At 45.6% G+C, this 17,569-nt stretch overlaps 1 protein-coding gene across 1 annotated transcript in view; it reads right to left on the reverse strand.

Moving 5' to 3' along the window:
- Positions 1-16,304, reverse strand: part of MTHFD1L (methylenetetrahydrofolate dehydrogenase (NADP+ dependent) 1 like) — a 167,475-nt gene extending 151,171 nt beyond the window's left edge. The window contains exons 1-4 of the mRNA XM_066595925.1: positions 16,112-16,304; positions 9,990-10,074; positions 6,691-6,741; positions 5,023-5,076 (exon numbers count right to left, since the gene is read on the reverse strand). Of these exons, the coding sequence (XP_066452022.1) occupies positions 5,023-5,076; positions 6,691-6,741; positions 9,990-10,074; positions 16,112-16,230 (309 nt within the window). The 5' untranslated portion in view covers positions 16,231-16,304. The remainder of the gene's footprint in view (positions 1-5,022; positions 5,077-6,690; positions 6,742-9,989; positions 10,075-16,111) is intronic.
- Between the last annotated feature and the right edge of the window lie 1,265 nt (positions 16,305-17,569).

Below are 17,569 nucleotides of genomic sequence, written 5' to 3' on the forward strand. Positions count from 1 at the left end.
GCTTGTCCCGCCTGGCAAGGATGAACCGTTGTAGCTGTCTGGTATGGGCTTGCGCCCATCGGACTATTTGTATGCAGGCTGTCAACAGGCCCAGCACTTTCACTGCTTCTCTGATGGAGACTGTCGTGGCCTGACATAGGGATGATGCGGATTGAATAAAGTCCTTACCCTTGGATGGTGAAAGCCGCGATTCCTGGGTGCGGGAGTCTAGGAGTACCCCTAGATATATCTTCTGTGTACCCGGGATCAGATCTGACTTTTGTTTGTTTATTATCCACCCCAAGTCATTCAGAGTGGACAGGACTATGGACGAGTCTGCACGTATGGCTTCTGTTGTCCTTGATACTAGCAGGAAATCGTCCAGATAAGGGAAGATGAGAATTTGATTTCGCCTAAAATAAGCTATCATTTCTATCACTATTTTTGTGAAAACTCTAGGGGCAGTAGAGATACCGAAGGGTAGAGCCATAAGTTAGTAGTGATAGACTATGTCACCATCTTGCAGAGCAAACCTCAGATATTTGTGATGGACTGCGGCTATTAGGATGTGATAGTATGTGTCTTTAAGGTCTATGGTGCACATAACGCTGTTGGGATCTATTTCTTGTAGGAAGTGAATTTGTTTAAAGTTTGAAATTAAAGATGGTTCTGATAGAGCCATTTGGTTTTTTGATCAAGAAAAGGGGGAAATAGAATCACTCACCCCTTTCATGTTTGGGAACCTGCATAATGACTCCTAGGTCTTTAAGTTCCTGGATGCCCTTTAGCAGATTTTTCTATTGTTGCTGTGACCCTGGGGAGGTTAGGAAGAATATCTCAGGAGGTAAGGAGTTAAATTTGATTCAATACCCTGTTTCGATTATCTGAAGTATCCAGGGATTGGATGTTATCCCCCGCCATTGGTCCAGGTATTGTGCTAGTCTACCACCTGTTAGGTGGAAATTCTACCCATTTCTCTTACCCGGACCTCCTTTGGGGTACAACCATCTCCCAGTTTTCCCTTTTCCCTTGGAAAGAATGACTTCTTATATGACCTTCTATCCAGAAGGATCTTGTTTTTGTCTCCCGCTTTCTCGAGGATCTTGTCCAAGACAGGACCGAACATATATTCCCCTTGGAACGGGATTGCACAGTTTATTTTCGTACATTACATCTGCTGACCATGATTTTAACCACAGCGCTCTTCTTGCGGTGTTACTGAGGGCCGCGGTTTTTGCGCCTTATCTAATGGATTCTGCTGACGCGTCTGCTAGAAAGCCAGCTTCCTTCACCTTCTGAAAATGGCCACTGCCTAACTCTTCCCTGGGAGCAAGCTCTTTTACTGAGGTTTCCATTCTGTTCAGCCACAAGACCATGGATCTGGCTACTGATGTTGCTGCGATATTAGCTTCAATAGTGAAGGAAGTCGCTTCCCAGGTCTTCCTCATCAGTCAGTCGACTTTTTTGTCCATAGAATCTGAGAGCTGAGACACATCTTCAAAAGGGCAGCAGAGTTTTCTTGGGCCACCTTAGTGATCTGCATGTCAACCTTTAGGGTCTCTATACAGACGGACATCTTCTGGAGCGAATGCCAGCTGGTTTCTAATCTCTTTTGAGACTGATTGTCTTTTCTCTGGTTCCTGCCATTCATCCATGATAAATGGTTGCAGAGATAGTTTTCCTCCTTGACCGAAGTCCCCCAAACATCTCGTCCTGGACGGTTCTGGGCGGATGGTCCTCTTCAACCTGCATAGCTTCCCTCACCGCTTTGATGAGATGTCCCGTGTCATCTGAGGAAAAGTAGTATTTTTTTCTCATCCTCAGCTAGTGGCAGCAGATCTTCTAGTTCCCCCTCTGATTGGTGAGTCCCTGGAATTCCCGAAATAGAACTTGCCAATTCTGCCTGCCTTGACCTTTTAGGGGGCCTTGACGATCCAGGCTGAGGATGAGAGAAGGACGCCATAGAGGCCTGCAATTCCTCCTTAATCATGCACCTAATATCTGTTTTAAATACCCCCTTTCCTCCGCTAGGATTTTCCCGATGCACTCTTCACATAGAGACTTTTTGTAATTATCTTCAAGTCTTTTACTAAGGATAACGCACTTTCTAGATTTTTTTGCTAGGGTCCGCTTTAGTCTTCGGACCTTCCTTATCAGTCTAACCCATACGAATACATAAAAATGGGGGGGGGGGGGGGGGGGGGGGGGGGGGGGAGTGGGAAAAATATATGCATCCAGTCAATAACCATGACAAGTTTGCATATTCCCTTTTCAGCATATAGCCACTCACGGTTTGTAAGGTTTCTGCTTCTCCTTCTCGTGCTGAACTGTCGCGTGTAGACATGCTGAGGCACTTCTGGCAGTTTTCAGGATAACTTCCATGCAGGAGCAGAGCCTGCCTTGTGAAGCAGTGTTTAAATCTGGCGCCATTGGCCACGCCCCCTACACCATGCGCGTGACGTCACCACGCCGGATGAAGTCACTAATATGCCCGAGGACCAAGGAGACCGCCACCGTTCCCCTGCCTGGAAGAACTACCCGATTGCGGCAGCGGTGGTCGGAAAGTGCTGAGCAGCTCATGGAGGCCTACACTGCTCGGCGACTGATGGCTCCATGGCGGCGCAGGCCAGGGATGCAGGGACTCCGTGGTATGCCGCCCCGACCTCTTCCCTTCAGGGGATCTTCGGCACTACGTGCCCTTGGCAAGTGACCTCCATGGAGCTTGCATCTGGCTACCGTAGGGACAGGAGGACACAAAAGCACCTCCCTTTCGACTATTTTTTTTTTAAGGGCTCTTCCTGTCCCTACCGAGGTCAGAGGGCAACCTCCATTGTAAATGGGGCCATCGGGATGACGACCAGGAAATGTAGACCAACGATTGTGGACCTGTTACTATAAAGAAACTGCATGAATGCTCACCGTCAAAACGGATCAGAATAAACTACACAATGGCCCTTTCACAGTGTAGACATATAATAAAGAAACAATTTTAATTAAACAACTGATTAAAATTGAATGGCACTATTAAGATCCTCAACCCTCCTACTTACGGGACAAAATAAAGGATAAAGCCGCCAAAGCCCCACCTTTCTCTCTTTACCTTGTAGAAAATTAAATATTAAAAACAAAAATTACACATGGCATCCCGGCGTTCGGAATGACTCAGAGGGAAGTTAGTACATTATTTAACCACTTTAATGACGCGGCCCTCCCGCTTCCCTCCCTTCCCCTTTTCATTTTTTCCTCCCCCTCCTTTATTCAACGACGACGCTGTATGAGGGCTTGTTTTTTGCAGGACGAGTTGTATTTTTCAATTGTGCTATTTAAAGTACCATATAATGTACTGAAAAACAAAAAGAAAAAAAAAAAAAACGCTAAGTGGAGGAAAATGAAAAACAAAACAAAAACCAAGACATATCTTTCAGTGCGTCATGTTTCTACGGCGCACATTGCCATGAAAAGCGCCGGCCCCCTGTCTACGAGCAGAGAATCATTGCGATTCTCCACTTGCGGAGCGCAACTGCAGCATGCTGCGAATTCCCCCAATTCTCCGCAGTCAGCCTATCTATCAGATTAGGCTGACCGGCAGGGATTAATCTGCGGCTCCTGCTCCCAGGCGGCGGCTCCCACGGCGGAGCTCCGCCACGGGATACCGCAACGCCCGTGGACAGGGGGCCTTAGTGCGAAATCGCGTTTTTCTGCAAAGAAAAACGCAATTATGGCTCGTTTTTTGTCAAGGAAAAACGCAAAAGCACACCCGTCTCCTAGCAACGCCTGAGCAGGGAGAACAGAGAAACGTGATCAATTCGAGGTGATAATTGCAAATTCATTGCGATAAACCGCTTCCATTGAAGTCAATGGAAGAGTCGCCATGGAGAACCACGCAGCATGTCGCGTTTTTTTTTTACAACGTGAGCAGAAAAATCGCAATGATTCTCCGCTCGTGGACAGGGGGACTGCGCTTTCCATAGCCTTGCTACGGAAAGTTCATTGCGTTCCCCGCGGTCGGATTATCGACGCAGAAACGCAATTACAATTCGCCTGTGGACAGGAGGCCTTAGGGTCATTATAATTTAGAGGTCACCAAATTTGCATGACTATTATGTTTTACTACTTTTAAAATGTAATAAATAAAAAAAACAGCTGCTTCTATTGCTGTCACATTCTAACACTTGTAAGTGTCTTTATTTTTTCATCGGTCGGTCATTTGCAAGAGTCTGTTTTTTTGCAGTGCGAACTGTAGATTTTATTGGCGTCATTGTAGGGGGCATATGATTTCTTTTTGTGGTGGGGCAAAAAAAATAAAAATAAAAATTTCTGGCACTGAGGGCTTTTCCCCCAGGGAAGTTACAAATTACGTTCTACTTAAACAGATCAGCTGCAAAATTTTGTTGAATATTTTCTTAGGCGCCTATTAGGACTTGAGCATATGATGTCTTGAGTAGTTGTGGAATACACACTGCAATACATCTGTACAGCAGTGTATTCTTCCTTAGCTGTCATTCTATTCACACCCTGGCAAAGGGTCATGGCATCCATTCAGCATCCCACAATCGCATTGTGTGGGGTTGATTGGGAGACAGATGCCGTGGTCAGCATCTAAGGGGTTAAACAGCTGGGCATCAGCTGTGCAACACAGCCAGCACCTGGTCTAATTCCCGCTTGGCTCTCGAGCCTGCTTCAGAGAAGTGCCACACGTCTGCTATAGGTTAACGGTGAGTGTAGCAAACAGGTCACCATAAATGAGTACAAGAGGGGCCAGGATGTCACTTATAATATTGTATGTTATAATCATTAATAACTTCAGAATAATCCAGGGATTATTCCGATTGCCAGATTGAAGTCGGGAAGGAATTTTTTCCCTTAAATAGGGAAAATTGGCTTCTACCTCATTGTTTTTCTTCCTCTTTCTTCTGGATCAACATTGGGAAGTAATAAACTGACATGGATGGACATGTCTTTTTTCAGCCTTATATACCATGTTACTATGTTGAACTCCATTCTATGGCTGTAGAAGAAAAGAAAGTTATTTTCAACACTGACCTCTTCATCATTGCTCCCCTTTGGCAGACGTATGTGACGGATATCCACTCCTAGCTATAAAAATTAGACAAAAAAAAAAAAAGATGTGCAACAATTATAATGGATGATGACATCTGTTTCAGAGGCGTTTTCTGGGACTACAATACTGATGACCTATCCTGAGGATTGCTCATCAATATATTGATTAAAGTCCATAGCAATGTACCCTCACCAATCAAGCAATTGAAAAGGTTGCGACGCTCATCTGAGGTCTACCTCTTCTTGGGCCTGTGACATCACATTTATCAATCACATGTCCTAAGAGCCGCTGACTTCTATTAAGTGAATGGGACTGAGCTGCAATACCAGGCACTGCCACTATGAGATGTACAGTGTTCTGCCTGATATTCAGTGAAGTGGCCAAGGTGCTCACCAGAGTGTCACTTCAGACAGCTGATGGATAGGTGTCCTAAGTAGCAGACCCCTGCCAATCTGATATTGATGACAGATCTACAAAATCTTACTCCTACAACATCTTACTCCTGAACAACCCCTTCAAATGTAGGAGTTAAAAACTTTATCCAAAATAGTCTACAAATAACTCCAGTCTTAAAGATTGTCTGGTACTGTAATACTGAAAACCTATACTTAGGATTGGTCATCAATAAACATATGATTGGGTCTGTCTCCCAGCACGTACCGCCATACACTCTATATTTGGGTGTACATGGTACGGCAGTTCAGCCCCATTCACTTGCATAAGGGCCCTTTTACAAGGGACAATTTTCGGGCACAGAAGAACAGTAATAACCCCAGCGATAATCATTCCTCTGCTTTCAAACACAAATGAATGAAGGCGGAGCGGGCCGGAGATTGTTTACTGTGAATGAAGGCGGACGGAACAGATAGTTGTTCATAGATGAAGACTGCCTGTTTACAAGGGCCTACCATTGTTTGATTTGCATGCCTGCACGACCTGAACGATGAGCGAAGGAATTATCATTCGGCATTCAGATCGCGCAGGCATTTATACCCGTTCAGAATCCCATGATCCAGCAATCTGAACCAAAATCGTTCTCTGTAGAATGGCCCTTAGCGTAATTTACTGCATGCTGCCTGCATGTGACAGTAGCGCAGCACACAGCAAGTATGCAATGACACTGCGTACTTACTGCGGGCCGCCAATCACCATCTTGAAGTGTATGTGCGCTGAGATAGAACCTGCTGTGATCTTTATTGCGTCCATATTTCATGCAATATGTGCGATTACTAGTATGGCGGCCTATGGCAGATGGACACAGCATATGCTGTGAGGAATACGCTGTTACTATACGTTCATGTAAGCAGTGGTAAGCACGCACACTTTGGCTGTTACTGAAGCCATGTCCAAGTTGGGATGACTTGGTGGAGTGACAGCCGGTCATTCAGCCGGGCGGCAGGAGTCACACCCCATCAATCAGAAATGGATGAGCTCTCTGAATGCAACTTTATACAGTGAGAACCCAATAATACCGCATTTAGTGGCCCTAAAATATATAAATCAACAATGTGGTAGGGTTCTAGGCCACAGCATCAGCACTATGGATGTATTTGTACCTGGTTAGCATTGTAGGATTCGCTCTTCTCAATATACAATACACCATTACTCTAGGAATAGAGTTACATTCTGCGAATGGAGTGCAAACTCACCTCTTGTGCGAAATCTCTGGTTGCCTGCAGCGTCAAGTCATCGGTGTTTGCCTGCAGAGAACATGAAGATTCATTTAAGTTACATTGGAGACTAGTTGCTGTGAAAGTGCCAAAGTATAGAAACCAAAAGTACAAAGTGTAGATTTAGGGTTTGGCGCGATTCCAGATGTAGTAGAACTTCCACAGTGAAAAGTCCGCTGCAAATTTTGGTGCAGATTTTGAGGTGGATTTGACGGCCTCATTTGAAGTGGGGAAATCCGCAGCATAAAACGGACATACCGTGGATATAAAATCTGCAGCATAAAAACAGACATAGTGTGGAGGATTATATATATTATACATACGTCTATGCAAGGTGACATGTCTATTTCACTATCAGAGCCAGTAGAATAGAATGGAATGTGCTGGCACATCTCATACTGCTAACTTATCAGAATATGCAGCTTGATACAAACACACGCTCATATCCTCAAGGCACACTGTTTACCGCACATAACCCTCAGGAGTCATTTGACGACATTGCTCATTCCCGCCTCTACCCCCTCCATCGAACTCAGAAAGATGGCGCTGGCTCTATATCTGAAAACACGCGATGTCGGACGTCCATGACAACAGCAACTCACGCAGGACCGGATGCAAAAAGACCATTTTTGGACCACCCAATCGCATGCGTTGATTTCCAGCCACGTATTGCTTCTTGCTGCCCATAAAGGGCAAATTAAACCCTAATGCTATAAAAGATGCTATATGCCTACTAATAAACAGTCAGGAAGACTTTCTACAGTGACAGTCTTGTCTCCGAATGATCTCTTCCATTGTGCGCACGATCTCTGAACATAAATCTGGAAGTGTGCAAACATTCCTATTGATTACGCCGTGGACCCCCCAAAAAAATCCACGGCACATATCGCGATAGAAAATCCACAGCATACATCTGTTTATGCTGCAGGTCTTCTCAGCAGCGTGTGGATAAGATTGCTTGGAATCTCTTCTACATTGCTCGACCTTCAGCAGCTAATTCCACTGCGGGAAATCCACAGCACGTCTGCAATGTATATACGGTACTAACACTGCATGTTTGAATCTGCCCTTATTTATTAAGTTTGTGTTGCCAAGGCCAAGAGGTGGGTCTAAAAGAGAGGAAAGTATAAAGACACTACTTCTCTCGTAGCTTTAACCCCTTAAGGACCAGGCACTTTAGGGATTTTACCCATGTGGGTGGTTTTACTGCCCAATTTTTGGCTCTTCAGCTACCAAAATTATTTTCCTCTGACATTTAGTGCTATTGTTTTAATATCTTTTTTCACTGACTTTTTAAATAGTTTTATTGTCGGTTAAAATGTTTAATTAATAGATTTTAAAGGGTATATATTTACACTTAAAAGCACAGGAACTGGTTCCTCATTCAGTTTTGGTCATTTTGATATATTACAGGGCGCATATAGCGGTGGTTTTGCTTGTCGTAGGGTCGTTTTATTTTTACATTTTGTAATCATTTTTTTATTTTTAGTTTGTTTTTTTTACCATCTTTGTCCCCCATGACGTCCTATAGGGCCTCTGGTGTGCTGTGCATCCATAGGAGCCCCAGTCACAGGAAAAAACATCCCCTTGTAGTGACAGTAGCTAGTAACAGAGCTGATCAGGGTCTGCTGGGACCCTGCAACTCTGCTGTGACAGAGGGCTCCTTGAGGATCTATGTAGCCTTAGAAGACGAAGGCATAATTAGTTAAAAACTGCTTTTTCCTTCTCCTCCGGGTCCTCAGCTGTGTCTGACAGCTGAAGACCCGACCTGCTCCTGCTTGATTGCAGGACCACACACTTTAATCCCGAGCCGTAGTTTGCTATCAACTGGGATTTTAAAAATCTGCACCGTTGAATCTAAACTCCTGACTTATCTCAGCCGACATTGATATTTGGTTTATCTTTATTAGGCCTCCCTCACACTAGCTTTCGGCGAAATACCGCAATTTCTACTTTCTCTTTCAGCCTCAGCTCCCTGCAGCCGACAGCAGAGTTTAGCATACCTCATCATGGATGAGGCGGACTAAACGTCAAAAATAGAACAGGCTCCACTCAAAAATCAACGCCACGATCCAGTGGCTATCTGAGAGGCTCCATTGAAAACAAGCGTTATAATGCTGAAAACGCCACGCTAAATCACAGTAAAAAGCGCCTGTGTGAGAGAGACCTTAGAAATAGCCCATCATATAGGAACACAGAGAGCAGGAAGCAAGCAAACACATGCGGCACTCAAATAATGGTAATAATTCCACCATTATTAAACAGTGAATAAACACATCACCACACAGAAAATCCTAAAACCACACATGCGTCCGGAACCTTGCCCCTAGATAGCACTATACACAGCTGAAGATAACACACAAATGCATTCAATATTGAAAGTGTCGTGTGCATAAGGCCAAAGTCCACGGGCAGATTTGATTTGCCGAACCCATGTGAGATATCCGCAAATCAAGCCGCCTATAGAGATGTACGAGCATCCGCTAAACAATTTAAAGCATTCTCTATTTTCTGCGGATTCCTACACAGACGGCTTCCATTGAAGTCAATGGAAGCCGTTCGATCCGCGGCACACCTGCAGCTGACACTGTGGAGGTGCCAAGGATCTGCGGGGAAGCAGGAGATTTGAAAAAAAAAAAAAAATACGCACTGCACGTGTGCCGGGCACGTCAGCCGCTGCGTTCGCCGTGCAGAAGAAAGAAGATTCGGCCGCAATGGAAGGGACCTGCGCTGAATCTGGATAGGTGAGAAAATGTCCCATGGCCACGGGCACGGGCGGATTTCACACTCAGAATCCGTGCGTGCCGTGGACATTGGGCCTTACAGGCTAAGGCGTCCCTTGCACAGATGTTTATCGGAATTAATCGCCGTATAAGGCTCCCGTTTTTTAATTGCGGTATAATGCTCCCATTGCTTTCAATTGAACCTCTCAGAAAGCCGCGCGATCACAGTGCTTTACAGTGTTGCGATTTTCGAGCGGAGTCTGTTCTATTTTGAACTTTTAACGATTACCAATGATGAGGTTTGTTATTGGCCGCAGCTCCCTGCAGCGGAATGCGAAAGTAAGATCACGGCAATACGCCACGATTTAAATCGCAGCCCTTACTGAAACGCCTGTGTGAGGGAGGCCTAAGGATATACATATCTACAATCACACATAAGGCTAACGAGCCCCTCTGAGTCATATATCCTGCAGCAAACACATGCACATCCCATCATATTGTTTATTAAAAGGAAAACCATCTGTGAGGCTGCGACAAACCCCGCGCTCCGCTTACTTGTATTATAGCCAGCACGGGCTTGAAGGCCGCGTTCTCCTTCTGTAGTGTCCTGATCACCTCCTTTGATTGCTGAATTACGTTCCTGCAAAGAAAGTAACATCTAAGAGTGCGAACAATCACCTGTCGCTGCACACATCACATCTAATAATAATTTGGGCGCATCTTCCTCAGATTACAAACTGCATCTGAAACACCAGACTTAATAATCCCACAATGTGAAGATGCAGCCTGCTAACCAATGGGCATGCTGTGGAGAATCTGGAGCGAGCGCCAACAGTCCAGTAACCGTGAAGGGGATATCTACATGTAGCATTTTATATTCCATTACATGCAAACAGGCCTCTTTCAGATGGGCGACAGCGATAACACTGCGAGAAAAATCGTAGCTGTGTTCTGGGCAATATCACTGCGCTTTCTCGTGGCGAGATGGCGATTTTGTGGCAAAATATATGCCCTACCCCAAAAATAACCCCTAGCTGCATTAATAAAAAAATATATATATTACCTAAAGGCCCATTTACACCAGCCGACGATAGCGCGCAAAAAAAAAAAAAAAAAACACCGATCGTTTTAGCGATAATCGGTGCGTGTAAATGTGCGCCCATCGTCTGCTTTTTGGGAACTGTTAGCTGATCGTTAAATTCAGCTAACCTAAAAATCGTCATACATCTTTTATCAGAAGTTCTCCATGGGGAGTGCTGATAGCATTGTTTCCCATGGAGAACAAAGGATCTGAGCACAGATAATAGCCTCGGGCTATTAGCTGCAGTCAGCTAAGGCTTCATTTACACACCTAATTGCTGCTAAGTAGCTACTTAATACTTTATGCAAAATGGTCGCGCAAAGCTGTCACTCAAACTGTCATTTGAGCGATCATCGGGCCATGTAAATGGGCCTTAACAAGCGCCGTCCGTTCTACTGCAGTTCTCCTCCCAAAGCTCCAACACACTTTGCAGTCTTCAGTCTGCGCTTCATTCATTGAGATGGCTTTGATTGGTTCACCGAGCACTGCAGTGATTGGCTGAACTGCAGCGCTCGAGAACCAATCAGAGTCAGCACTTTCTGGAGGCGGGATTTTTGAACCCTCTGACAAGAAAGCGCTGGCTGAAGACTGCATACGTGTGCCGAAGCTGCAGAGAAGTGCGGCAGAGCGGACAGCGCCTGCTAGGTAATGTATTATGTTGGGGTTTTTTGTTTGTTTTAAATGCAGCTAGGGGTTAGGGTTTTAGGGGAAACCGCAGGACTTCCTACTGTAACAGTTGCATCACACCACATGAAAACCACGATTTTTTGCAATGTAACACAAAGGAAGGCTCCATAGGGAAACGTGGGCTACAACACATCGCAAGTCGTCAGAATGACGAAGAGCCTGAGAGGTTCACAAGCTCGCTAGAACATCATGTATTTTTGTTGGCCATTAAAAGGTATATCTACAAGATTACGTGGTTTCTCTTGCTGGGAACAATCACATTTTGCTCTACTGGTTAACACTGTACCAAACCTTTGTTTCATTATACAATTTTTTTTTACTCACAATGTAGCAGCCTAGAAAACATCACTCATGTGAAGGAACCCATTGGAAAGCATGGGCTTCACATACACAACGCGATTTGTAGCAATGTTGCATTGCGAGAAAAATCATGTGATTTGTCACCTACTTTTATCCCTATGAGTCAAGTTTATGATCTAAAAGTAGGTGACCCGCTGAGTCGGGGGATGTAATATACTGACCCTCCCCATCGTTGCCCTGGTGCCACTGCTGGAACCCACCGTACAGTGCATTGAGTGGTGCTGCTAAGTAGTCCACCCATTATAAAATTGGAACAAGCGGACTACTTGGCAGCGCTCAGTGGCGGCTTTCAGCGCTGACACCGTGGAAGCCAAGTATAACACATCCCTGGGTCAACGGGTCACCTGCTTACAGCCCATAAGCTTGGCTTATAGGGCTAAGGCCTCATGTCCACGGGCAGATTTGATTTGCGGAATCCTCAATTAGCACCAGCGAAGAAGATCCGCAGTTCAAGCCGGCCATGGGAAAGCATAGAGCGTCCGCACCCCCATGCAGATTCGTTTTGCGTATTTTTTGTACGGAAAAGAAATCTTAGCATGCTCCATTTTACCACCGATTCCGCTATTCCACAACAGATAACGGGAGAAGCATCACAGTACAGTTTCTAGCGGTCCTGCCCTTGATTATGTGCCCAAATGGAGGAGAGTGAGAGATAGCCTTCAATAACATTGGGCTGTGCGGGGCGGCACTATGGGGCATCCAGCACCACGGGATTGGGTCTGGACAGAAGTGAAACACTAAAAGTATAGTAAGTAACAGGTAAGGATTTTGCAGTTTTCGGCCGCCGGTATTACTACCTTATATCACTAAACACAAACATAACAGTGCCGAGTGAGAACTTGTCTAGGAACGCTGCCACAGTAGATTAATCACAGCGGACTGACCCTATTGGTTAATACAGTACCCTGGCAGGATCCCAAAGCAAACTGTGATCTGGCATGTCCACCAGCTCACAAGAACTTAGTTATGTAACAAGCTTCTAGCCAAAGGTTTCCGCTTCTGCTACCTAATGGCCATTACAGAGTCAGTCAGTGATCCGTCTACTATTGCAGCCGCCAACGCCACTTCCTAAAGCAGCGCCTACAGCCGCCAACGCCACTTCCTAAAGCAGCGCCTACAGCCGCCAACGCCACTTCCTAAAGCAGCGCCTACAACGGCCAACGCCACTTCCTAAAGCAGCGCCTACAACGGCCAACGCCACTTCCTAAAGCAGCGCCTACAACGGCCAACGCCACTTCCTAAAGCAGCGCCTACAACGGCCAACGCCACTTCCTAAAGCAGCGCCTACAACGGCCAACGCCACTTCCTAAAGCAGCGCCTACAACGGCCAACGCCACTTCCTAAAGCAGCGCCTACAACGGCCAACGCCACTTCCTAAAGCAGCGCCTACAACGGCCAACGCCACTTCCTAAAGCAGCGCCTACAACCGCCAACGCCACTTCCTAAAGCAGCGCCTACAACCGCCAACGCCACTTCCTAAAGCAACGCCTACAACCGCCAACGCCACTTCCTAAAGCAGCGCCTACAACCGCCAACGCCACTTCCTAAAGCAGCGCCTACAACCGCCAACGCCACTTCCTAAAGCAGCGCCTACAACCACCAACGCCACTTCCTACTCATAGGACTCAAGATTTACACAAGTGTCTGGGAAATTGATGGAGACTTTCTCTAATCTGTGTAATCAGTCAGGTGTAAGGGTCCAATTGCACGGCACAATAAATAGTTCAATGAACGAGGATTTGTTTGCATCTCGTTTAGTTTCTGAATACAGAAAATTAAAAGGCCTATCGTTCCGTGTAAACAGGCAGTATCATTCATGAAGGACTGCCTGTTCATTGTGAATGGAGGCAGGTGGGCTGGAACGATTCCCGGCCTGCTCCGCCTCTATTTACTAGCGATAGTCATTGTGTGTAAAAACACAGGAACAATTATCACAGAGGCAACCTAACGGGCATCTTTCGGAGTATCTTGTTCCTACGGCGCACAAACTGCAACAAAAATGACATCTTTATTCTATGGGTCAGTACAATTACTAAAATACCAAAACTTATGTAGTTTTTTTTTTGCAAAGATATTTAATTTTTTTAAACATTTTTCCGCCAACAGTTGTGCGAGGGCTCATTTTTTTACAGCGTCCTATAGTCTGCATTGGTACCATTTTGGAATGCATACGTTTGGATCGCTTTCCATTGCATTTTTCTTGACAGGGTGGCCAAAAAAAAAAAAACGCATTTCTGGCGATATTTATTTTTTTCAGACAACAGTCTCTGTGCGGGGTAAATAATGCGTTACTTTGATAGATCAGACTTTTGCGGACGCAGCAATACTAAATATGTACTTTTGTTTTATTACTTAGATTCTTTAATTATAAATATGGCAAAAAAGTTTTTTTTTTGTAATTAGTAAAAAACTTTATTAATCTTATTTTCACTTTTTTAGTCCCCACAGGGGATAACAGCTTGCGGTGCTTTGATCGCTCCTGCAGTACGATGTAATGCTATACATCATACAGCTATCGGGCAGGCAGTCTATCAAGCCACCCCATGGGGATGGCTCAATATGCATTCTGCTAAAACAGCCCTGGGGCCTTTCAAAAGGCCCCTGGTTGCCATGACACCCGCCCTGCTGCCTGTGATCTTATTGGGTTGGGACGTAAAGGACCCCCCCAACATCGTTCTGGGGGATCTAAATGCCGCTTAGGGGGTGAGTGAAGGGGGGGGGGGGGGGGGGGGTTCTACGTCATACACACTGCAACAAAAATCACATAATGTTATTCTATGGGTCAGTACGATTACTACTATACTAGGTTTTTTTCTGTACTTTTTTTTCCAAAGATATTTAAGTTTTTAAAGTTATGTCATCTTCTGACAGCCATAACTGTTCTGGCGACATTTGAGTGCTCATTTTTTGCGGGACATCCTGTAGTTTCCATTGGTACCATTTTGAAATACAGCCATGGGAGCCCCAATTACAGGGGAAAACATCCTTCTAGTATGACAGTAGTCACTGGCAGAGCTGATGAGGGGTCTTCTAAGACCCTGCAGCTCTGACATGCTGGGGGTCGCCGGTGATCAGGTGATTGCCGAGTCCCATAGAGGAAACAGTAATGCCGCTTTCAGCATTCTCTACATAGCGCTCACTGGGTGCTCTGTAGCTTGTGAAGTAGTTAGAAGCGGTCAAACACCTCTTCTCCTCCGGGTCCTCGGTTTATCTGACAGCCGAGGACCCAACCTCCTCCTGCTAGATTGCAGTAGCTGTAGGCCTCATGTCCACAGGCGGATCCAATTTTCGGAATCCGCAGGGGTTCACCTGCATGGGAGATCCGCAAATCAAGCCGCCCGTAGGGAAACATGGGCATCCGCAGGTGAATTAAAGCATGCAGATTTGATTTGCGGATCTTTGGGTGCGGAAATCAAATCGCAGCATGCTCCATTTCACCGCGTATTCCCTGCGAATAGAACCCATAGAAGTCTATGGGGTGCGGACAATCCACAAAGCAATTTAAAATACTCTCCGCAGTCCATCCGCTGCGGGCCCCCGCTTGCGGATTCCGATCCGCCCGTGGACAAGAGGCCTTAATCTTGCGCAGTATATTTAAGCCCCAAATGAAGCGCTGTAAATCTTTGGCGCTTGGTCCTTGATGGGAAATGATGGGCAGTCCTTAACCTATGATAGCCTGGAAAAAAACAATTGGCAACACACTTACGTCTAAAAGCGATATTCACGGGTTAGAGAAATCTGCACCGTTTTCTACTACGTGTGAATGTACCTTCAGGGCTTATTCACACTAACATTTGCGCTGTTTAGTGCGCTTGCAGAGTTTGTGTACACAATACGCAGTGAATAGAACTTGCTTTCAATGGATTTTGTGCGCACATTTCGGTCACGCACACCGAAAAAAAATATTAAAAAAATAAACAGAACGTCCTATTTTTGCACATATTGCAACAGAAATAGCACATAAATTAATTACATTTAGTTTCAATGGCCTGCCTGCAGGGGGCGGGGTTAGGGGTGGGGCAAACAGCACTGCTTGGCCTGTGCAACAGGATTAAACAAGCGCAGACTGGTGCCTGTCAACTGAACCGGATTACATCTGGCAGAGAACTTCAGTCATGTAATAAGGGCCATTCAGGCGTATTTTGGGGTTTTAGTGAACACAGGCTGGCTTCACACGGGTGTACTAACGTGCACAATACGCAGTGAATAGAATCCATATAACCCATTCACTATGTATGGTGCACATAATGCATCTCTTATATACACCCGTGTGAACGAGCCCTCTTACCAATACAACTTCACGATGTGGATTGAGCTTGACAAAGATTGCTGGGATTTGTAGTACACAACTGCAAATACATAATTTACATCGTAAACCACCAATCTAGAACTGGACTACAACTCCCATAAGTCTCTGCGACTGACTGCCAAACAGCCGTCACTACTTCCTAGAAGTTACCACAAAAAGTTACACTCCCCCCACCCCATATGGTATGTCCCGGGTGTCTGCGCAGCACGATTTAAGGCTGCTCCACCTGCCCAGCCGTACCTGCTTGCTGCCCCGTGCGGCTCCTGCTTGCTCCCCCATGCCGGCACTGAGGACGAGAATGGACGGGCGGCGGTGACTGCCCACCTCGGGTAGAGGCGACGGAGTAGTGGACGGTACATGCTGATGGCAGGACAGCTCTGCGGGTTGACACGAGTTAGGTCAGAAAGGACATACAAGCTCCGCCCAAGCTGACGTGGCTGGGCGGTCCCCGAGCCTGAGAGGGCATGTTTCTGATAAGAGTGCTAACATCCCTGCCGGCCGCTAGAGGGAGAGGAGGCAGCAGGGACGCATATTTTGTATTTCAGCCGCGCTTCAGTAGCGGTGAGCGACCTGATTGGTTGTTGGGTACACCGCCCCCCCCCCCCCCCCCCCCCCTTGGATATGTGCACGAGTGGGCGGCCCATTAAATAAGCAGCAGCACGGCCGTAGAAGGGTCAGCAACTAACCCTAACCCCCTAAACCTACCCACCCACGGGTCTCGTGAACTAGTACTCGTGCAGATCTCCAAGGGGCTAGGTCGCTGGAATCGCTCACCGCTACTGAAGTGCGTCTGAAATCTATATATATAAAGCTGAAAGCCCTGACTGACTGACTGACTCACTCACTCACTCACTCACTCACTGACTGACTGACTGCCTCGCCAAAAGTTCTCCAACTTCCCGATGTCGTAGAAACATGAAATTTGGCGCTAGCATAGATTATCTCCAAAATAGGAAAAGTAATTGGGTCCCAACTCGATTGTTCAATTCTAGCGCAAAAGAATTGGCGTCGAAATTTAACGTACATAATCTAAATCTCTCACTTCCCAATGTCATAGAAACGGGAAATTTGGCACGGGCATTGATTATGTCATAAATAGGAAAAGCTAATGGGTCCCAACTCGATTATTCAATTCTATGCGCAAAAGAATTAGCGTCCAAATTTTACGTGCGGAATGTAATTTTCTCACTTTCCGGTGTCATAGAAACAGGAAAATTGGCACGAGCATTGATTATGTCATAAATAGGAAAAGCTAATGGGTCCCAACTCCATTATTCAATTCTATGCGCAAAAGAATTAGCGTCCAAATTTTACGTGCGGAATGTAATTTTCTCACTTTCCGGTGTCATAGAAACGGGAAAATTGGCACGAGCATTGATTATGTCATAAATAGGAAAAGTTAATAGGTCCCAATTCCATTATTCAATTCTAGCGCAAAAGAATTGGCGTCAAAATTTTACGTGCGGAATGTAATTTCTTCACTTTCTGGTGTCATAGAAATGGGAAATTTGGCACGAGCATTGATTATGTCATAAATAGGAAAAGCTAATGGGTCCCAACTCGATTATTCAATTCTATGCGCAAAAGAATTAGCGTCGAAATTTTACGTGCGGAATGTAATTTTCTCACTTTCCGGTGTCATAGAAACAGGAAAATTGGCACGAGCATTGATTATGTCATAAATAGGAAACGCTAATG

Source organism: Eleutherodactylus coqui, chromosome 3 (assembly GCF_035609145.1).
Source record: "Eleutherodactylus coqui strain aEleCoq1 chromosome 3, aEleCoq1.hap1, whole genome shotgun sequence".
Classification (NCBI taxonomy): Eukaryota; Metazoa; Chordata; class Amphibia; order Anura; family Eleutherodactylidae; genus Eleutherodactylus; species Eleutherodactylus coqui.